Source organism: Micromys minutus, assembly GCF_963924665.1.
Source record: "Micromys minutus genome assembly, chromosome: 8".
Lineage (NCBI taxonomy): Eukaryota > Metazoa > Chordata > Mammalia > Rodentia > Muridae > Micromys > Micromys minutus.
This window is the reverse complement of record NC_137977.1, coordinates 12,886,099-12,910,043: the sequence shown is the minus strand read 5'-3', so window position 1 is coordinate 12,910,043 and position 23,945 is coordinate 12,886,099. Positions and strand designations below refer to the sequence as shown.

Genomic DNA, 23,945 nt, shown 5'->3' with positions numbered 1-23,945 from the left:
AACAAGTCTGACGTGACCCGAATATCGACACAATCCCTGTCCAACTTCCCATGTCACTGGGCTCCAGCAGCACACATGCCAGGGATCAGGGTGTATTCCAAGGCTGCTTTTTTCTCACACTTTGTCTCCAATGGGCTCACTGGCCCCCTCTCTCAACCCTGCTGCTGAGCTCATCCAATGGATTCATTAGTTTTTCCATGTTTCAGTTATGTGTGTTTCTACTGGCTTTTCTTTATATCTTCACAAAGGCTTGTCTTTTCAGTTGCTTCAAGTATAGTTTTTGTTACTCTTTTTTCCCCCAGTCCTATGAGTAAAAAGCTTTACTCTAACATTCTACTGTAATATATTAAAATGAATTTTAATATAACTTATCATATAGATTAATTATTTCCAAAGATAAACTGTAGCAGAGATGTGTTTGCCTTTACTCTTGGAACATGTCCACTTTAAAGTCGGTCTGTTAATGACATCGTCAAGGCCCTTCTGTAGATACCCTCTTCTTATCTGTCTTCTTTGCACTACAATCTCCCCAGCTCTTTGTGACAGGCTGTTTTGTGTTGCATCTGTTTATCTTAAGTCAGCAACAAGATTCTGGGGATTCAATTCTATAAATGATACTCATTCTTGTTTCGTTGTTGCAGATAATCAAGCAAGATTGGGTTGCCCTGAGAGCTCTAGAGCAACTGATGATGTTGGCTCCAGCATCAGCTCCAGCCCTCAACTGCTTCTACTGTGCCATATCGGACCTTGTGTGCACCACCCAGCAGTCATTGTGGGACCTGGATGGTGGTCCTCTCTCTAGGTAGTTTTCAAAGCTGAGCTTGCTGTTTATGCTAGGAGCTACACATGTTCAAATCCAAGATGGGTTGAGGCTCAGGATTCCTGTTCTTGTGTTCCTTGTCTCTTTCTCTCTGTCTCTATTTATGTCTTTGTCTCTATGCTGTGACTGTGTGTGTGTGTGTGTGTGTGTGCCCAAGGACAACCTTGGGTACTATTCCTCATACATCACTACGTACCTTGTTTGGTGTGTGAGTGTATGTGTCCAAATTTACCTAGTTTGATTTTGTAAGTTTGTTTGTGTCTGTATACACAGAGGGCAGTAGAGGATGTTGAATATCCTGCTTTAGCACTCTACAACTTATTCCTTTAAAATAGGGTGTCTTGTTGAACCTTGGACTAGGCAAGTGGCTAGCAAACCTCAGTAATGGCTTGCCTTCCCCAGTACACAGTGTTTACAGGCTTGCATGCTTCCATACTTAACTTTGTACCAGAGTTCTGCAATCTGAAATCAAGTACTCACATTAAGTAGCAAGTACTCTTACACACTGAGCAGTCTCTCTCCAGCCCCATCTCAGCTAGTGCCCAGCATTTTTGAGACAGAGTGAACCTCCTTCCAGGGATCCTCCTGTCTCTGCCTCCCTGGCACTGGGATTACAAGCCCATGCCACCACAGACAGACTTACCACATAGGTTCAAAGGGTTAAAGTTGGTTTTCATGCTTTCATAGAAAGTGCTTAATAACCTCCCTCCCAACCCCCAGCTCTCTCTGGTGCTGGGGGTCTTGTTTTCTCTTGAGGCAGAGAGACATGTACCAGACTTTAAATGATTTTCAATAAGACTTAGGATGCATAACTTCATCTGCAAATTTTCTGCATATTTTGAGGCAAATTCCCAGCTGCTAATTGATGGTAAAATTTCTCATATCCCATAAATCAGGAAGCATTTAACTTGTTCCAGGGGTTTTAACAACTGGATTTTTAAGCAACTTTTGGAACTGCCTCAGAGAGGTTGTGGACAGGTTGATTTGTCTATGCTGTACTTGACAATATTTTGACAGCTCATGGTATTTCACATTCTTCTCATATCTGGGTCATTACTACAATGACACATGCTCTTCCCAGCCTCTGGGGAAGCCAGAACTTACTTGTAAATTCTCACTGCTTGGGCCTTGTGTCCTTTCATGATGCCACTGAGCATAATTGGGAACATTTGCCAAAGAAACTAAGCTAAGGCAATGGGAAGCAGAGATGGGGAGAAACATGAAAAGGGAAAATGTTGGTCCTGTGGGAGGGGTAGCGAGAAGGGATAGGGATGCGGATGGAAAGAGGGCGGGGAAGAACTGTGGGGGAAGACTGTATGTTGTGAGTCCTGCAAAGCAGGGCAGGTAAAATCCAGGGCAGGGACAGGAAGGAGCAGGGCCCGGAAGATAGAGAACAGGCAGGCAAACTGGCAAAGGGGACACGGAGGGACACTGGGCTCAGTGGGGATGAGACATTGTCATGGGAAACATCCATGGAGGCAGATAGAGAGCAGAAGATCAGCGACAGTGGGCTGGGAGTAACTGGTACAAAAATTCCTCCATGGGACAAAGCAGTGCACGTTATATAAGAAAAAGTTTATCAGATATGTATCTACACATACAATACACACATATAATGACTATGTGGTCGCTACAGGGAGCAAAGAATAAACTAGAAAGCTGGAAAATAGATTTTTCTCTCTGACATCTGATAGGCTATAAATAAAACATGAGGACCTTCAGGGAGGAATTGCACTGAGGCAGTTGGGCTCTGTGTCCTGGGTAAGGCCACTTTAACTAACGGTGATCCGAGGAGGCACAGAACCCTAATTCTATTTTGCTGTCTGCCTTCCTGCCACATGGCTACAGGAAGCCAGGGCACTTCCCAGCAGCCCGCTGCAGGTGCGTCTTACTCCTCTTCAAAGATCCAGACAGGATTGGGAGCAAACAAGCTGCTTCCTGGCCCACTTAGGAAGCTGGAAGTCAGCGCTCTAAGTTTTCAGTGCAGTTGAACTGATCTTAAAATCCTTACTTGAATTTGTTTCTTTCTTCCCGTTCTATCCTCTGCAGTCTTTCTTCTCTCTCTTGCCGCCTCCGCTCTCTCTCTGCTGCCAGTGACTCTTGGTGCTGCCGATACGAGGAAGTGAGAAGGCCACTTGGTGATGACCTAAAGACACAACCAATCCTGTTTTAGTGGCTGGGGCTATGGACACAAACATAGAGTGGGGGCCTGGGGAGATGGCTCAGTGGTTAAATCTCTTGCCTTGCGAACCAGAGTCCAGAGCTCAGAGGCCAACAAGCCATGTAAGTGATGAGTTATGGTGTGGTAGCCTACCCATAAATTCCAGTCTAGGAAAGTAGAGACGGGAGAGCCCCCAAGAGACAGTCATCTAGCTATGGCTGCAAGCTTTGGTTTGTTTCAGAGACCCTGCCTCAATGATTAAAGGTAGAAGAGTCATAGAGAATGATTCTCAATATCAGCTCGGGCTTCCATCAACACACATGCACATATGTACATGTACTTCCCCAACATACATGTAGAGAAACATGCATGTACACACATACATACTACACACACACACGTGTGTGTGTGTGTGTGTGTGTGTGTGTGTGTGTGTAGACATGCACATACAGACAATACAGACAGTGTAAAGCATGGAAGCAGAAATCAATCCCTGTTTGATGGGTCTGGATGGGGGTCCAGCATCCATGTAGTGCCTGTATCACTCAGCATCACAAGACTTTCTACCTCAGAAGCCTGAGTGTAAATGGTGATAAGCACACAGCCTCGCATGCTGGTAGGACTGGAGAGAACAATGCATATAAAACACCAAGCAACACGCTTGGCTAGTAAGTGATCATCAGTCACAGTCATGGGAACCACTATAAACAGAAATCCAGGAAAAGACATTGCATGTGTGTACACATATTTATACATTAGATACCATTACACTTATATTTAAAATTTGTTTACATTAAGACTTTGACCAACTAGAATCGACTCTCAGCCTAAAATTTTTCTGTTCATACATTTTACCATATACTAACTTCTCTGTGTATATCTCAAAATAATGGTGTCATCTTAAAACATGGTGTTCAGAAGATAGACAGACAGAAAAGACATGACAGGGGCCAAAGCAAAAACAAAAACAAAAACAAAAAAATCCAATTAAGGAAATTTTCTGCAGTGTTAAGAATCATCCATTCCAAAGGCCAGCTCTCACTTTTGGCCAGAGTTCATATAAAAATTGGATCCTTCTCAACTGAGTGGGGGCCACGGTGGGGTGCCACTGGTATGGGGGAGGTCACAGAAAATGTTAAGAAAGGGAAGGGTGAGGTGTGAGAAGACTAGGTAACTAAAGGAAAAATTTAAAAACGGGGGGGGGGGAGCTGGAGAGTCTGCTGGGCCTCTCAGAAATAAAATACACTGTGAGCATTTGCTTTCCTTTGTCAACTGAACCTTCCAAATATAAGATACAAACACCTCCAAAATATAGTCTCTGAACCCAACAATGCAGAGCGAACAAAAGCATGTGTGAATTCAGAGATAATATGCTTGCACAGTTGGGGACATGGAGCCCCTTGGTGCTACAGAAAGATGGAATTCTACATCACATACTCTGCCAAGAGATCCAAGACATCCTCACTGGTAAATGTGAGTTACCTACAGCAGTGGAGACATGGAGGAATACCATTCCCTAGCCTTTTAACCGAGGTCTGTCTTCCAGGCTCACAGGGGAGGCACTAAGAAGTTCTCACACAGGCATAGACAGAACTGAGTTTCACCCTAAAAAGCCCATACTATGCTGTATAGATTCTATAGTCACTGAGCTGCTATTATTTTTGCAATTTTTAAAATGTTATGTTTAGGAAAATCTAATGCACAAAAGGAAAAAGACTCCTTTAATCTCTTGCATGATTGATAGACATTAACGATATTAATATAAGTAATAAATTCATTTAACCCATCAATCTGATGCCCCACATTAGAGAAAACACATTTTACCCCCATAAACATAAAAAACTCAAATTGTACCATTAGAATCTTGAATGAATTGATGACCAGAACTCAAGTCATATGATCTTCCTTCCTGGTCATAATGCAATTAAGTTGAAAATAGTAAGGAAATAAATCTGGAAAAAATTCTCATTAATTGTACAATTTTATATATTTTCAGCATCAAATCCATACACAGAAGTATAAAACGGGGCCAAGATTTTAATTCTCTTAAGCAAATACATATCTAAATCACCACTTCTAATGGACTCTTTAAGAAACTTTATAAATGAGTCAATCGTCATCATCAATTTGAATAAGAAAAAGCAGAACATTGTCTCATAAAATGTTAAAATCCATTTCTATCCACAGCAGCCAGGGGTGAGCATGAGCTTGGTACACAATTGAGAAGTGGGCTGATTGAAGGAGGTCATCACCCAGGACATAAACACACACAGACACACACACATCCTAAATATTTTTTTTTAAAAAAACATACTAAAGCAACCTGTGCTATAATGTGCTACACAATTTGATTTTTCTTTGCTTTAGAATCCATGTGCTCTCCCTATTTCTTCCAGGAACACAGGCAAGCATCTGACGACTCATAACTTGGTCTTCATATGCATCCTCTGACCTGAGATAAATGTTCCCTTCTCCATAGGCTAACATCACCTATATCCCTGTTTGCCTGACAGCAACGGTGTTTTCCTGAACCTCAGGTCTTATCTAAGAATCCTGGTGTATTCCTTCTGAAAGTTTGTACTATTGCCAGGGACCGAGATATCTCCTACATGGTCATTAGCAATAAAGAGTATTGACCTTCAGCATTTGGTTTTATTTGAGAGAGGAGAGAAACTTGAAGGACATTGTTTTTCTCATAAAAATTTAGCATTATTTCCATTGTGCCAATGCTGATAATAAAGGATTGGTTCCAGAAAGAACTGAAATTATATACTTGATAGAGAGAATGATTTTAAGATTTGGAAGTAAGCAGGTCATTTTGCTCCAAGCCATGGGAATAGTCACCTTTCCCTAAGACTCTCCTGCTTTCCCATAGAAAAGCAGTTTACCCAACAAACTGAGGAAACCAGTCTAATCCCGACCTCAAGTGGCTTGGGTTGTCTCTTAGCTCCGAATAGAACTAACTGATGCCCTGGGCTGAGTGAATGCAACAGAGATGATGTGATCTAGAGTGGGGGTGGGGGTTTCTCATCAGCAGTCTTCCCCTTTTGATGATGAGTTGGCACCAGCTTGATCTAAGAATCTGCAGACAGACTAAACATGAAATTGGAAGTGTTTCTACAAAGCCGAGACAAACAGGAGAGACCAACGTTAGCTTCAGTTTTTAAAACAGTTGAGAAGCATTTAAGACAGTCTGCCAGCTAACCTCTGCAAGCTCTAGGCAAAGCTCAGTCTTGCTGTTTTATTTATTGCACAGTAAGTTTGAATGGATGGACAGTATCTTATAAAACAGACCTCAGTGGTACAGGGTTAGGGTTAGAGCTTCCTCTCACAACAGCCTTTGGCTGGGGAGATAGTTCAGTTGAAGTTATGTCCTTGCAAGTACAAGGACCTTAGTTAAAACCCCAAAACCTGCATTTAAAACTATGCCAGGTGTGGTGGAATGTTCTAGAAACACCAGAACTCAGGAAGAAGCAAAAAAGGAAATCTCTGGGGCTCACTGGCCAGGCAGCCCAGTCAACGTGGCAAGCTCCCAGCCAGTGAGAGAACTTGTCTCAATAAAGACAAACTAGAGAGCTCCTGAGGAACAGCATTCAAGGTTGTCTCCTGCCCCCACATGCACTCACACGCCTACATGCTCACAGACCCACTTCCCCAACTACTGAATCCAGACTGGTCACATAACTTATTCAGCTCAACACAGCAATAAAACCCTCACTTAGAGGCCTCGTATTCCACAAAGATGATCACTCTCCTGTTAGCCGTGGGAGTCCCCCAAGTACCACAGTGTAAGCAGGACTCAAGTAAGGCGTCTGTACAATCAACCTTGTGCTATGGTCTCCTGTCCACCCAGCCAAGAGCCAGACAATTACTCCATTTAGATACAGCCAGTACTGAGCCCAGGGAGAGCTGCTGATTGACCACACCTGAGTAAAGCAAGTTGAAACTGGATTCTATCAAAACAAGCATGGCCAATATTACTAGGGTAGAGAACCAGGAGGTAAAACATGGCTGTCACTTTTAACAACTAATTTTAGATGTTACTTATGCTCTAGGGCTGACCCAAATAGGAAGGGTCATGGGAACATTCTTTCTATGTCTGATCAGAAGAAGCTGGCAACTTTAAGTGGCCTCCAATGAAATCTAAATGTAGAACAATAAAAGTCACTCCATAATCTTAGCTACTTGCTAAACTCATCCATCACCACACCCAATAGTCTGCAGCCATGCAGGCCGTTCAAGAGAGAGATTCAAGTTCTAAGAGGTGTCATGACTCAGTCAGGGAAAAATATTATGCTCAGTACAGCTGGGGCTAACAAACCTAAAAGCACAAGACCTCAGAAAAGTATATTACACAACCAAGCCTAAGAATGAAGGAATGTTGTGTGCTCAACAAGGTAAGATTTATATTGATTCAAAAGTTCTGATGTATGAAAAGTGTGTGTGCGCGCGCGCGTACAGTCATTCTAACTAAAGCCCATAGGCTCAATGAGCCACACAATCAATATGAGCCCAGCTGAAAGTATAAACTGGGATTGCAGGAAACTGGTGGACTTGAACAAATAATGACAACAGTATTCAACAAGCAACACGTTTAAAAATCAAGGAAAAGGGGGATCCATGGCATACCAAGGAAGCTTGGAAGCAATCACAGGGAGGGAAAGCTGGAAAAAAAAAGATACTGAAAGTGTCCCAAATAACAAGAACTACAAAGCACCAGGCCCAAGGATTTCATTAACTTCCAAGTATCAGAAATACCAAGAAACCATATCAACACATATCAAATTCAATTTGCTAAAGATCAATGACAAGAAGATAACCTTAAAGGCAGCCAGAGCAGACAGATACATGGTACAAGGGGTCGTGGTGAAAGTGGCAACTCTTGTCAAAATTGGATGGGAGGGAAGACAGTGTAGCCTAAGTAGTGAAGACACCAATATCATCATCAAGTCTTTGGGGGAGGGGTGTTATTTAAACTAGAAAATGTATTTTCTTTAAATTGTACCAAGAACTATCTAGTTTATATGTGTTTATAAGTAGAAAATTCCTGAGGATAATGGACACATATGTTGAAGCAGCTACCTAGAAGTAGGTATAATAAATACACTAAAAAGAAGACTCCCTCCTCATGCACGCTTCGTCCAGAAATCACAGTTCTAAATACATCCTGAGCAAGTTGCCTGGAGCTTGTAAAGATCAAACGTCTATTCTTTTGACACAGAAACTTTCACCTAAGCCTTGGAGCCCTTGCTTTAGCCCGGACACAGCCTGTAGAGTTAAGCGCTGTTTCTGTTATTATTTACAGAGATGTAACATTTTATAATTGACCTTTAAATTGTCCTCTGGACTAATTAATCTAGAATATTTTCCATGCGAAGATATACAATTTCCACGTGGCTGTTCTAGTCCTTCTTTATTAGGTATTTCAAAAATGTTATTGTACCATAATCAGATTGTTGAATATGTTTTTAGACAAAGAATTGGTTAACTTTTTTTTTCTTTTGCTATTTAACATGCCATGGCTTTCTGTAAATGCTTCTAAGACAAGGTAAAGTGGAGATGACATAATAGTTTTCAAACTCTCTCATTAGTTAAAATCTGAGAGATGTACAGTTATTGGTCTCCCACATTCTTTATTTTAGCAATATTTTTTCTTTCCTTTTTTCTTTTATTTTCTAATATACATATATTGTATGAGAAATATATATGTGTATATATATACATATATATATATATATATATATTTCCCTCCATCTACTCCTCATCACCTACCACCTTCCCCTTCTGATCCACTCTCCCTTTCTATCTCTTATTAGAAAAAAAACAGACTTCCAAAAGACAACAACCAAATATGACAAAATAAAATATAACAAGATGAAGCAAAAGTTATCATGTCGAAGTTGGACATGGGAACCCGACAGGAGGAAAAGTGTCCCAAGAGCAGGCACAAGAGTGAGAGACTCACTTGTTCTCATAGTCAAGAGTCCCATAAAAATACTAGGCTGGTAACTATAATATATATGCAAACATCCTGGTGCAAACCCATGTAAGCCCTATGCTTGCTGTTTTAGTCTCTGTGAGTGCATATGTTCCTTACTTAGTTAACTCAAAGGCTTGTCCTCCTGGTGTCCTCCAGTCCTTCTATTAATAACCTTCACTGTCAACTTGAAGGGTTTTAGATTCACAATGAAAACAAACCTTTGGGGGAGTCTAAGAGGGAAGACCCATTCTAAACATGGTCAGTTCTGTTTCATGGGCTAGAAATCTCCTATACAATACAAAAGAGAAGGTGGTCTGAGCACCAGCATTCATCTCCCTCTGCATACTGACTGCAGAAATAATGAGACTAGATGCCCACTCTCCAACTCCCATGTTGTGAGCCCAAATAATCATTTCCTCCCTGAAGTTGTTTATGTTCATTACATTGTTACAGCAGTAAGAAAAGCAACCAACACATCCACCTAGCCAATATATAAATATACTGAAAGAAAAAGTCAAGGAAAAAGAAAAAAGACCTTTTCAACAAGAGAAATCTAAGTCCTAGATTTACAGCACAAGAAATGCTAGCAGAAGGTAAATGATAGCATCTGGCAACTTTGGTTCCCATAAAAAAGAGGCAAATATTCTTTAAACATTATTTAAAAACAAGAAACTATTTAAAACAAGCAGAACAGCAATTCACTGCAGGATTACAAGGCATATAAAAGTAAAAACAAAAGTATACTTATAAGATTGTATGAATACAATTAGTTAAGATAAATACTGTAAATGTTGAAAAGTGTCAACATTAAATAGTGTTATTACAAATAAGGCAAGAAATGAAAGAAAACAGACTAATAAAAATAGACACTAAAATTGGCAAAGGTAATTAAATGGAAAAAGAACAATTTAAACACATATAACAGCAATTATATAAACCCAAACTCAATTTAATCAATAGTCACATTAAATATAAATGGTCTAAATACTCCACTTAGCAAGCAGAGATTGTTAGACCTTTGCAAGTAAATTGCCAACACTAAACCCACTTAAATATAAAACATAATTTATGTTCAAATCAAAGTATGGAAAACATACATTCATGATTAAAATATTTTATCAGGGATAAAGTGAGCCCTTTCAACATGATAAAAGACCATAGTCACCAGGAAAATGTAGCAATTATAAACATTTATTTACCAATAAACAAACTTTGACATAAAGAAAAAATTTAATCTGCAAAGGACAAGTAAATATAAAGTTATAGGTTAGGATCTTGTTATTTTCTCAGAAATTGGTGGAACCTGTGGACAAAAACTTGGTAAGAACATAGAACACTGAAATAACACCAGCACACAAACTGCACTTGTTGGACATTCTACCCTACAGCGGGAAATAAATTCTATGCAAGTGATCACAGAAAATTTTCTATGAGAGAAGAGAGCCTGGGCTATGAGCTAAAACTCACCAAGTTTAAAAAAATTAAAGAAGATAAAAGTAAGTTAGTTAATTGATTGAAATTTCATTAATTTCAATATTATAGCAGAATGAAAGTTTATAGACCTACAAATACTCATAAGTTAAAATAACCCATGGGTAATGAGAAAAGAAGTTTAGGAGCATTTTGAACAAATCAAAGGTAAATATAAGCAAAAACTTGAAGAATATAGCTAAAAGGGAAATTTCTCACATTACATGCCTACATGTTTTTAGGTCATAAATCAATGACCTTATTCCTTAAGACAAAAAGATCATATATATATATATACACCTATATATATGTATATATATGTATGTATGTATGTATGTATATATGGCAAACCCACAGCTAACGCTGTCCTAAATGAAGAAAAACTCAAAGCAAACTGTAACTGGTCCTCTGCCATTACATAGGTTCTTCTTTCTTCCACCCTTCTCCACCCTTTCAACCTCTAAGATTACATGGGAGGAAAAAAAAAAGAGGAGAAAGGATGTGATGGAATTTTTATTTGGCAATCTTACTGTGAAAATGGCTGAGGAAATAAGTACCCTTTGGTTAGTAAAATAAATAAAGTAAAATAATAAAATATTGTTGGTAAAAGAAGCAAATATTTTCCACATAAAAATGTAATCTCTGATTAAATATTAACAAAAAGCCAAGCAAAGTTTTTTTTTTGTTTTTATTGTTTTGTTTTGTTTTTATACTATAATTATCACTTAGTTCACATGGAAAATGCAATAGAAAGATTTAATACTCACAGAACAATAGAACAAAGATACTATATTGACCAGTGAGATGGGTGTCATATCTCTCCTCCCTGACCCCAACCAGGAAACTGTCACATGACCTAGGTACTAAAGAATGACCTGGCTGATGGAATTAACTTCCGGTGAAGAAAACATCCTAGCTCACAGATGTAGTACTAAACCCTCTAGTGCCACTGTTTAGGGGCGTGGCACATCACAGAGAGATCAGGTGGCAGGCCCAAACTGCTCACGTCACAAATCCAGGAAGAGAGAAAGGAAAGAGCCAGGGATCCACAATCTTTCTAGAGGATATGTCCCCAAGGACCTATAGGCCTTTCTCTCAGCTCAACCTCCTAAAGACTCAACAACCTACTCAGAGTACCTACCGTTAACACTTGGTCCTTTGGTGGACACCCAACTTTCAAGTTACAGTACCCTATGCTAGGAAATTTTTTTTTTTAAGTGAGGGAGTAAAAAGGTCCTAGAGCTAACTCCAAGAACATGCTACTGTTCTCTGTCACCATGCAAAAGCCCTGGGGACTCCTGCTGTCCAGAGGGTTGTCACCTGCAGGTTCCCTTTACTTTCTTATCTTTGGAGCTTACACACTTTGTGCCTGCATAGCTCTGAGCTTCTAGGCCATGGGAAGGACTCAAAGGGTCCACACAGGGAGCTTGGTCCCTAGGGAGTCTCACGTTACCTGACTGGCTCATGAGCAGGCACAGAGCCATCCCTTCAGGCCCTGGCTGTCCTCAGGCACCAGCCATCTCCTGGCCGCTATTGCCGGCCATGACCTTGGCACAGAGCCTGTCTTGTCTGTTCTCTCCTTCCCTCTGAATTTCCAGCCTTCTATCCAAGACCATGAGTTCTCCAGCACAAAGGAGGCCAGTCCTCTCTTGTCATGGCTCCAGGTCCCCACAGCTTCATGTCTCCTCAGTCTCCTGGCAGCTTTCAGAAGCACTGACTGCCACCAGCTGTCTGGCAGGCCTGGCTGACAGGCTGACAGGCTGACATCCATCCTGTCCCTCTCTGTCTCCCACTGGGGATCAATGCTTTCTCTGTTTGCAAACTTGCCTCATCTCTGAACACCAGACTTACACCACATCATCTCCCCATCTCATCCAGTTCTTCAAAATCATGTTTTAAAGAAACACATACTCACTCCCTCCTTAGCGCCTCTTGATTGTCTGTCCCTACTCCCAACCTTCACCAAGTAAATCTTAGGGAAAATTACGATGCGTCTTATGCTGGCAGCCCAACTTCATGTACACAAAGGGGGTGTCCCACTGAAAGAAGGCTCTTCCTGTTTGCATGACCTATCCTGACCCTCCCTCCACCAACACCATGACCTGTCTTTTCTTGACTCTTCTATGAAGGCTCACTTTCTTCAAGGTAGTCATGACAATGGAAACTCTATATTTGTTTGCTTCTTTGTCTACAATAAATATGTAATCCCTAGGAAGTGAAGGACAGGGTGTGTGATTCCAGCAATGCTGAATTAACATGTCCAAGCACAGTACACACATGCAGTAAGTAGCTGCTCTATGCAAATCATGGTTTGCAAATATATACAAACCACTAGTTGGTAGGACTAGCGCCCCCCTGCACACAGCCTGTCCAAAATCAAGCCAGAAGCAAGGGGCCTATGTTATAAAGCAACATTTGTTTATTCCTAGTTGCTAGGCCTGCAGGGAATGGTGGGGGAAGGTGAAGGTGTATAAGTACTAAAGAACTGGGGTGCATGTTTTGAGTGGGCAATTGTACTCAATCTCCTTTGTAATCTGTAGTCTTTGTAGAATGCCAGTGGAAACAGGGACAACTGAGAATTATTTGTCCCACTCCAAGAGCATGCTGGATAGGGGTTGTGCCACACAGGCTTACTTCAGAGCTCTTAGTAGGTGCTCAGTTCTTGGGAACCTGATCCCATCTGTACTTGACCCTCCAAGCCATAGGCCTCCTTTAAGCCTCAAAGTCATGCAAAAACATCCTCTCAATTGCAAACAGAATTATAATACAGATACTTAAGGTTACTCTAGGTAAACGAGAGAAAACTATGCAAATCCAACTGTTCGAAGGGGAAAAACAGGAAGCAGGCTTTGGCAAAGGTATAGGAAGAGGGTGGGTGAGCTGGTTGTTGGACTGTGAAGACTGGGAAAGCATAGCTTCTGGCTAAAGCTCACCTAGCAGGAAGGACATGCAAGAAACATAACTGAATATTGCTGCATTGTAGAGCTCTGAAGGCAGCAATGTGGAACCAAGAACATGGAGCAGCATAAAACACTCCCATCAAATAGACACTAAATTGATCCTGAAAAGTCACATGAATGCCAGGTTCTCCAGGCTACAGTCCTGCTTACTGTAGTCTTCAAGTTCTTTAACAAAGTGAGTGACCAGTTGACAAAGGTGAGCCATCTTCACTGAATGATTTTGCAGGCCCAAGGTGCATAGTCTGAGACCACAGGATGTAAGAGAACACCAGTTTAGAAACCTAGGGATACGTGTGTATCTACAAATGCCGAAAAACCAGAGCAGAGGCACAGGAGAGTATATCCACAACACATTCAGTGTGGACAAGTCAGGGAGGTTATGTGGAACAAATGTCATTTTCTTTCATCTTAGCATATGAAGAGGAATCAAACAAGGAGACCAGAGAGAAGATATACTGAGTCTGAACAGAGAGCCTTGGGAAATCCTTGTATCTTCATTGGATAACTTCTTTGGGGCTGGAGTCCAGTTAGACTGTGCAGTCAAGTGGAAACAAGGTTGATGAAGGCCCACACAGAACCCGGATGTGAGAGCTGCCAGTTGTAAGCTTAATCATATGGGGCCTGCCACTAGACATCAAGGACGCAGTCAAGGTTCACAAGAAGGAAAAGCCACCTACTCAGAGCTGTATTTCAGAAAGGGAATGGAACATAGCCGGTGGCAGTGTCCAATTTCAGGCTTGACAACCTTAAGCTATAATGGTACTGGTGAGGAGTCCAATATCTAATACATATGTGATGGGAAAACTCTCTAGCATGTGTTGAAGGCAGGAGTTCTTGGGTAGGTTGGGGCCTGATGCAGAGCTCAGGGTCTCTAGAGGACAAACTCATGATGTGGTGTCATCGGACCCTACATAAACTTACTCCAGCAATGCATTCCTACTCGTTTGCACTTTGGATGGAATGCGATGGATTAATTAGGACCACACTTAGCTTTCCAGAGCCTCTCATTGCTATCAAAAAGCTGGTGGCATGCAAGCAAGACTCCCACAGCAGGAAGAGCAGACAGCTTCTACAACTGGATGGCAGAGCTTCACTGCACTGGTTTCAGGGTGACATCAGGTATCGTCACGAAGAAGCAGGATGCCCTTTACACAGCATGTCCTGCTATTTCAATGTTTAGTTTTGTTTTATTTCTTTATCTGGGTTGATCAGCCAATTTACATTTTAAAATGCTCCACTGGACAGTGGAAATCTCAACTCCACCGACACAATTAAAAGCAACAACAACAAACAATTCTAAGCAGATCAAATGATAGAAGCCAGCCAGCAAGTATTTGGGATCCAAAAAAGCACAGAGATCACATCTCTGTAAAGAGCGGTGGTCTGAAACCCCAGACAAGGAGAACAATGAGGCACATGTAGAATCTAGCAAGATCAGCTCAAGAAATTAAGCCAAAGCAGACAGGGAAGGGAAGAGACACGCATGGGGCTCATGCAGAACAAATGGTCCATGTGCAGAAAACCATTAGGATGGGGAAGGCACCGGTGCCAGCAAGCTACACGCAGGACAGAAGTCAAAGGCATGGCTAGTGGGTGGCATGGGGAGAGCAGCAGCAACCAACACACGAAGGAAATGCATGAAGGTGGAGATGACAGATCCCAAGACGGAGTAGTCACCACACAACTGGGTTTTCATGGGCGTCGAAGGAAATGAGAAATCAATGAGGAGCTTCAGCTGGAAACAGAAGCCACTGATTTAGGCCAGCTGCCTGGTGCCCACACCCCAAGTATGACTGTGTCCTTTATTTCAGCATTGCTGATTACCACTCAAATTCCACAACAGCACAGGATAAAAGCAATGCTACGTAGCCACACACCAGTTGCAAACACTGGGATGAAGGGGAGCTCCCAACAACCGAGAATGATTGATCCCAAAACGGGGCTTTAGGAAGAGATGGGAGCTGTTCCTCAGGAACTGGTCTGTATACATCAACATATAAACAAACCTGCCTTCCTGACGGTATGAGAAACATCCAGTGTTGAAACAAAGGAAAAAACCGAGGTTGGGACCCTTCTGCCATATTAATTTTCAAGCATATAAAATACACAGGTATGAAAATGTTAGAAACAGTAACGCTAGACGGAAACACAAGAGAAACAGATTTCTTCAATGGAAATACAAAATCCAGAGCATGAAAAGGATTAATGTTTGGTATACTTACCTGGTAAAATTGAAATGTGCCTACCCACAAGACCGTCAAATTGACAGAATCTAGCATTGTCTATGAGATATATCCCTGGGTATACCTGTGAGGAAGTTTCTACATTAGGTTAACAAAAAAGAGGAGACCCACCCTAAGTACGGAAGGCACCATTTCATGGCTGGAGTACTAGACTAAGTAAAAAGGAGATCGTAAGCAGGTTACCCACTTGCACCAGTCTCTACATTTTGACCACAGATGCAACATGGTTAGGTGCCACCTACATATGCTGACATGCCTTTTCCATAATGATTGACTGTCTTCTTCAACTGTGAGTCACAGTAAATATGTTCTTAAACTAATGCAACATCAAAAACTTCATAAACAGAATTTAAAGGATCCACTGTGGCTTCGGGACTGTTTTTGCAACTCAAAATGGAAAGATCCCAATGAAGATGAGCCAAGAGTAGAAAGAAAATGAGAAACATTCAACACAAGTAAGAGAAATGCAAGTAACAAATTCACTGATGTAGCTAAGAATGTTATTTAATTCAAAATACTCTTGCCTCTACCTCCTAAAGTGCTATGAATATATCACTATTTTGATTTACTAAGTCCATTTTTGGGAATTATATTAGGATCATCCTTTAGATAATCATACAAGAACAAAATGACATGTTCTTAAAAGTACCCCCACTACAACATATGTATTAGCAAAAGACTAGGTTGTATTATTATGAGTGGGCTGGTGGGAAACAGCATGCAGAACAAAAACAGTATGGTGGCCTGTTAAAAAGAATGTTTCCCCTCCAAGCACTGCTTAGGAAGGCAGAACAAGAGGCAGGTTATTCAAGAGCAAGGCAAGGCAAGAGAAAGGTTGGTTGCCATGTGAATCTTTGTGTAAATGATCCAGAACATAACTGTTATACATTATATAGATGTACACTGGTCTCAGAAATACATGCGCACAGAAACACTAGGATTGTCCCTTTATAAGGACAGGAAGAAGTGCCACTATCACTGTCCTTCCTCCCAAACTTAACATTTTATACAGCATGCATGGAATGTCCATAGACCATCCCATGAATTTAAAGTAGTTCAATCTGTGTCATACTGTAGTAGTGCAATTCCTAAGGTCATATGCTCAAAGTAATTAAATTCAGGATCTTAAAAATATACCTGCATGCTCATGTTCCTCCTAGCATTGCTGACAACAGTCAACATGTGTGCACAAGTCCTATGTTCATCAACAGAGAAACAGATGAAGGGAATGCCATATGAAAACATAATGGAGAAACATATTGCTTATTTATAATTAGCATGAATGGGGTTTGTGCTGTTTAATAAGTCATTTATGGAAAGTTAAGATGTAAAACACTACATGAATTTTTCTACTATCCATTTGTCTGTCTACCTGTCTACCTACCTATCTATCTATCTATCTATCTATCTATCTATCTATCTATTTACCTATTTACCTATCTATCTATCTATTATATACTTACCTACCTCCCTATTGTATAGTACTGGGAATTGAATCTAGGGCCTTTCATTCAGTAGTTAGGCATTTTTATACTGTGCTATATGCACAGACCTGCATAATCCTTCTTATAGAAAACATCTAAAATGTCAAAGATGTAGATGAAGAGAATAGAACAGAAATTATCAGGAGGTCAGGGATGGGAGAGATGGCAAATCATTGTTGAATGTGTGTACAGTGACAATAAATACAGATAAATGAGAGATATAACAGCATGGTGCCTGTAGCTAACATGTTGCTGCCTAGAAGTGTAGATCTAGTGCTGACTTTCTGATCATACACACCATAAAGCCTCACAGTCCTTCTCACTGCCTAAAGGGATGTTATTACTGGGCTTAGCCACTCCTAGAAGGAAGGAAAAGCCTTAGCAGGTACAACGATAATAAGCCAGGTCATTCTGAGCATCCAAGGTTTCTGGATTTTATTCTGGAAAGCAGGCAAGCGACTCCTGCCTACAGCAAGCAGTGATACTATTTCAAGAAGACAGAGTTCATGCTTATGGTACACAAGGTCTCTTGGTGTTTATGTCAGCATGTCTGGGGGAAGTCCCTCCTAAAATCTGGCCCCAAGGAACCTCCAAGGTCCTCCTGCTAAGCAGTTCTGTGTAGTCCTCATCCTAAGTAAACACTCTAGTCTAAGCATAAGGACTGACTGTCTTGAGTTACCCTTAGCCCTTCATGAAGACTCACTCAACTTGCTGAGTCTAACCACTACCCAGCAGCCTCCTACTACCATTTCTGTGAAGACCCATGAGACGGAGACACAGCATCGCAGGCAAGGAACAAGGCTCGCAGTCCCAGACAAACTTGTATTGTGGTTGTTGGTTGTTTGTTTCCTTTGAATACTTGAATAAATGGTTCAAATATTCCTTTAATTCTGTTGTCTTTCAGAAGGAAAATATTTGGAACTTCTCTGCTCAAAAAGCACATTTGCCAAATTGAGGCATTTTTAAAAGCCTGCTATCATTACACAGTTCCATCTCGTAGCCTTGAGGATATTTGTAAGCAGTTCCAGCTTTCTTGTTTTGTTTTGGCACAATCTAAATTCCAATTTTATAAAAATTAGTGCTGAGCTTTCTGTTTCTAGAAGGTTGTTCTAAATGACACTGTCACAGAACTGGAGATAGATTTGCCTTAATATCCTTGTACTGATTTAATTTTATAAAGTTTTTCTTCAGTATTTTCTTTCTAGATCAACATAACTGTGATGGATGGCTAATCTTGGCTGCCAACTTGACTAGAATTAACATCTGGAATATATATCAGCATTACATCTGGAACTGACTAAAATTTAAGTATCTGGGAACACCTGCAAGAAAGTTCTCTTGATTGGTTTGTTTGAGGTGGGAGATAATGCACCCTAAATCCAGATCATCTTCAGTCAGAAGAACCACTGTAACTCTGAGCCATACCTGGTGTCAGTCAACATAAAACGACATGGACAAAGCAATATTTTGCTTTCTGCCTGCTTAGCTTCACTCTTGCTGATAAGTCAATCCACTCTGCTGCTGAAGCATTCCTTTGCTGGTGTTAGAACCCACTTCTCTGGGATTCTGATGTAGACTGAAAACCAGACCGAACATCTACCAGACTCCAGTCAGGAGACAGCTATTGTCAGATTAATCAGACCAAAGCCTATATATAACCTATTTTCCCATAAAGCCCTTTTAACTATATGGATTTATTCTATCAGTTTTGTTCCTCTAGAGAATCCTGAATACTACAATAGAATTCCAAGTCTTATTAACATCCCACATAGCAACATGCCTAAACAAGCCTGAGGAACAGAAAACTTTAAGCTTGTGAGAAGTTTTAAAGATTTTAAAAGACCACTTTTAAAGTAGTCCAAGGTAACTTATGGGGCATTGTCACTGGCCTGTTTTTCCTCAGGCTTTGAAAATTCAATCTCATTTCCAAAGATTATGAGAGTTCTAATGTTCTGGACTTGAGCAGGGTCCAGGCATTAATTTTACTGGTTTTGGGGGTGGTGATGATTGGTAGCAAAAGGTGAGGGGTTTCTCCTTGCAAAACCACAACTACTGTTCATAATATTTCAGTGTATTTCCTGAGCTGCTTTTTTCATTTTTTGTAATACATAGATATATAAAATCTAAGTAATAAATCTAACAAATTCTACTGAGCATGTATCTCAATAAAAATAGTTATGTGCCTCAATGGAACCAAAAAATCTGATATATATGTAATTACATTGTAAATAATGTGCAAAGAATTTAGCTTTCTAACAATAAATTGTATAAAATGTTCATTATTGTGACTATAGTCAATATAATACACTTAAACAGTGGGAAAATGTGATTTGTGGTCCAGTGTCCAAAGCATCCACCTATCTAGCTAGCCAGCATCTACTTACATCTATCTACCTGATGATTATCCATCCAAATCTATCCATCTCTCCTTATATTCCTATCATCTACCAATTTCTACCTACCTATCTGCCTATTAGTTATCTATCTTTCATTTATCTATATCTAGATAAAAACTCATCTGTATTTCTTTTTATCTATTTATCATCTAGTTTTCTACCACATATTATTCTACCAATCCATCTTTCATCTCTTATCTGTTTATTCGTCCATCCATCCATCCATCCATCCATCCATCCATCCATCCATCCATCCATTTATCATTGCAGTAACAAAACAACAAGCTAACAAGGGTAGAGAAGGAGCTATTCAGGCTCAATGGATTCTTGAGACAATAAATGTGCACACTTGTCATTTCAAGCCAATATCACACAATTTAAAAATTCTCACACGGTGGTGCCCAGAAAGGGTATGCAGATATAAAGAAAGGAATAAGCTTAAGAAATCTATGTCACTGGCCAGTGGGCAGTAGCAAAGGTGACCAAGTTCCTATGGCAGAAGCATTCTATGAAAGATAAAAGGAGTCTAAGAAAGTAGGTCCTGTCATTGCTGTCCCCTAGTGACCATCTTTCCATGTTCAGGCTCTCAGGAAATTAAACATGAGTGGCTTGCCTCAAGCCGAGGACTGTAGAGACTTCATTATTGAGAGCCTGCGTGCCACACAGATGCCTTACACTTTGCATGCCCCATCTTGAATGCTTATGAAATTGCAACCTCTACTTTATTTTCTTCTAGTCTGTCTTACTCTTTGTTTCAGATTGACAGACCAGGATTGGAGATGCTTAAGTGAGTGTTTTCAGAACCTGGAATCCAGACCTTCCAGCTCAGTCAGAGAAATGGGTTAGGGCTTCCAAAGGTTGAGAAGTAGGCCATTTAAGCGACCCTTTTTAAGTCCCAGGAATAACGTCTCTACAGCTTGAATCTCTGGCTCATGGACCTCCTGCTCCTATAACTTTCCTACTCGGAAAACCCCTCTGCCACAAACTGTTCTTAACTAGTGAGTGTGAGATTCACTGGATCCTCCAGCCAGAGCTGTGATACAGCTCTACCATGGGCAGGCCCAGGTACTGTGGTGAACACATGGCAGAACCTAACTTAGTCTCCAAAGAACCTGTTTTCTAGCAAACATGAGATTTCTAAAGCCAGTCAGGCATACTCCAACATTCCTCACTGTGCATCCAAATCCTGCATCTAAAATGACAAGGATCATCTCCATGGTAACCTCCCCAAGATTACACATAGCATACCTCTAACCTAAAGGGTAACATAACCTATGCTAAAAACACTATCATCAACTGATTTCCCTATCACCAACTCCTAACTATCCCTAAACATCCCCAATTTAGGGTTATCCTTGAATGTTAAATCTAAGAGCTTAGTATGGATTGATTAGTGTCATGTGCCAGGTATCTGACCCTTATTCTATGGGTTGAAAGCATACATACATTTATTTGGTATGGCATTGTGACGCAAAATTGTCATCTACAAAGTTCAAGTGCAAGAACAGAAATCAAGTAACAACAACACAAACATACCCTCATCATACATAGATACATGTATATATATGTACAAATACTTCCTCATTCCACCACAAGAATAATCTGCTAAATTTATAATTTTGTGTTCGGTATAGTCATAGCTACCCTAGACCATGAATTGAATACCCCTAAGAGGCAAACTCCACTGGACACCTCTTCTTCCTGTAATCATAGGAATTGGTTTGTTCCACACCCCAGCCAAGCCTCCTATGTTCAGTAAAGCACTTCCACGTACACAAAAGAGAATCTAGATGTGAAGCCTTGATACCATTAAAAAAACACAAACATGGTAATTGAAGCAACTGGGCTCTGTAGTCGCTCATGTAGATGCCCAGCGATGTACTGCCATCCTTCCCCACCTTCTCCCCTGGCTGCAGACAGTCAGTTCCTGCAGCACTCCCGTGTGGCCAATTTCCTTTCCTCACCAAATCACCCTCTAAAGGGTGGGTATAATCAGCATTTTACCCTTGGGGGGGGGGGGAGAAGCTTCCTAGTGAGTGAAATCTAAATCAATCTAAACCTCTTCTCCACCTCCAGTACCCTTGCCATTAAGGACAACTGCTTTTAATTGTTCTAAAATTATAGGTCTTACCTTATCCTTGTAAACACATCCTTGCATAATCACTGGCTTCCAGAAGTAATAATCAGAGACTTTCTGGTGGTCTACCATGCTTGCCAAGTTAAATTCCTTCCATGCATCCATACAATTCTTCTTTCTTTTGGTAAGTCATAGACTAATTACATAGCACCTCTGTGGTCTCACTTTCTTCTGATCTACAGAGTGTTAGCCATTCAAAAGTGAGAGGAAAGTCTCTGAGACAAATTGCAGAGCTCATGTAACATCTGGAACCATCTTTAAAGGGCAACTCAAGACATCCATTCCTACATATTTTAGAAGAAATGTTTATTCTTTGTTGTTATTTTTTGTGTGTGCGAGCATTTTGCCTGTGTGCATACATATGTACCATGTGCATGCTTGGTGCCCACAGAGGGCAGAAGAGGGTGTTAGGTCCCCTAGAACTGGTGTCACAGACAGTTATGAGCCACCATGTTGGTATTAGGAATGAAACCCAACTCCTCTAGAAGAAAAGCCAGTGCTCTTAATGGCTGAGCTATCTTTCCAGCCCCAGACAAGATGTTTGTGTCATCTATGGAAAGTAGACAGGAAGTGGCATAAGAAAAACAAAATATCTTAAATTAAATATCTGCATAGATAACAGTATGGTTGACAGAGAAATTGATCTTTTAAAGGCAAATTCTTCAAAATATGGCTTTTACCTATATTTTTAACCATTTGGTATTTATTTATTTGTTTGTTTGTTTGTTTATATTTCCTTCCTTGGTTTATTTTTCCCCCAAGGCAGAGTTTCTCTGTGTAGCCCCAGCTGTCTTGAAACTCAATCTGTAGACCAGGCTGGCCTTAAAATCAGAGATCTGCCTTGCCTCTGCCTCCTGAGTTCTGGGATTAAAGGCATGTGCCACTACCACCTGGTTATTTATTTTGAGACAGAATTTCACATAGCCCAGGCTGTCCTCAAATCATAACTGAGCATGATCTTGGATTCCTGTTTTCTCCTGCTTCAATCTATCAAGTGCTAGGATTAGAGGCATGCATGGCCACGAGTGAGCTCCTCTGACCGCTCTGAATATATTTTATTTTTGCATGTGAGCAAAGGGGAGATAATACCACACCTCCAAGCTCACCTGGTATCCTGTGGGGATGAGAAGGATGATGCAGATGATGGGGACACACTCAGTCCAGGAGAGGGTCTGGAGGATTGGAAAGAGTTGCTGCTGAAGTTACTGTATCTAAAAGGCAGAGGTTCAGATTGGATACAGAAAATAGAGACAAAATAAGTGAACAATAAATATAAGACTTAACCAACCATCTAGCTTTTTTGCAAAAAAAAAAATATTTCTGAAGATGCTACTACAAATAGTGATTATTTAAAGCTACAGAGATTTATTACATTTTGATAAGTCTTCATTAAAGAAGTTTCCCAAACTTCAAAACACACTGGGTAGCAGGACTCATAGCAAAGTATTTCTGCGAAGGCATCATCTCTTCTATTATTTTAAAAAAGTATATTAAAATTAATTGTGACTATAAATCAGGAACCCAAACTGTGATCATCTGAATGATGAGGCTCTTCCTTGCTAATTGTGACGGCATATCACCAATGCTATCAGACACCTGCAGAAATAACATTCTCTTGGCTAAAGAAACATCTTAGTATTGAAAATTCCACTGCAGGTCATTTTGAATCCATCATGTTTCTTTCCCATAATCCCATGGAGTGCTTGTTTATCTCCAGACCTTCTGGACTAGCCAACTCCTTAGAGATGAAGGAATCCATGGTTTCATTCAACCATTTATCCTGCCCGAAACCTGCAGTGGGTAAAGTAAGATGAACTCTGATCTTTTCCAGCCATCTCTATCAAACAGATATCAGGATTTGTAGCTTTCTGTTTTCAGGAAAGATGTCCTTCAGCAGTTTCTTGGATACATGTGCCACCATGAAGGGCAACGCCCAGGAAACAAGTCACAATCTGAACCCACGATAGCTTCAACCCCTACATGTCTTGTCACAGGCAAAGATAACTTGTTCCTTACACTGCTTGGTGATATTGCATTAGGATGTGAGGGACCCCAAGGGTCACTATGATGAACACATGCACAGATTTTCTTGAACGTGAGAAGCAGGGGCTGAATTCCCATCGGCAGAGACTGTCACTTCTGACAAGCGACTAGACTTTAAAGATGTCCCATAAGATGTTAGGACCAGAAAACCTCTTTAACATTTCTAATGTTGGCACAAGACAATATTGCACATGAAAATACGCAATGGTACATTATTTAGCTCGTGGTGATAAGTTCAACCAGGTACAAGG

General features: G+C 40.6%; 1 protein-coding gene across 4 annotated transcripts in view; it reads right to left on the bottom strand.

Annotated features, from left to right (window-relative positions):
- The window catches only part of FHOD3 (formin homology 2 domain containing 3), a 394,692-nt gene that overhangs the window by 70,683 nt on the left and 300,064 nt on the right, over window positions 1-23,945 (bottom strand). For all 4 annotated transcript variants that reach the window (XM_080920362.1, XM_080920363.1, XM_080920364.1 and 1 more), the window contains 2 exons: window positions 22,758-22,862; window positions 2,832-2,966 (listed from right to left, as the gene is read on the bottom strand). In XM_080920362.1, coding sequence (XP_080776488.1) covers window positions 2,832-2,966; window positions 22,758-22,862 — 240 coding nt within the window. The remainder of the gene's footprint in view (window positions 1-2,831; window positions 2,967-22,757; window positions 22,863-23,945) is intronic.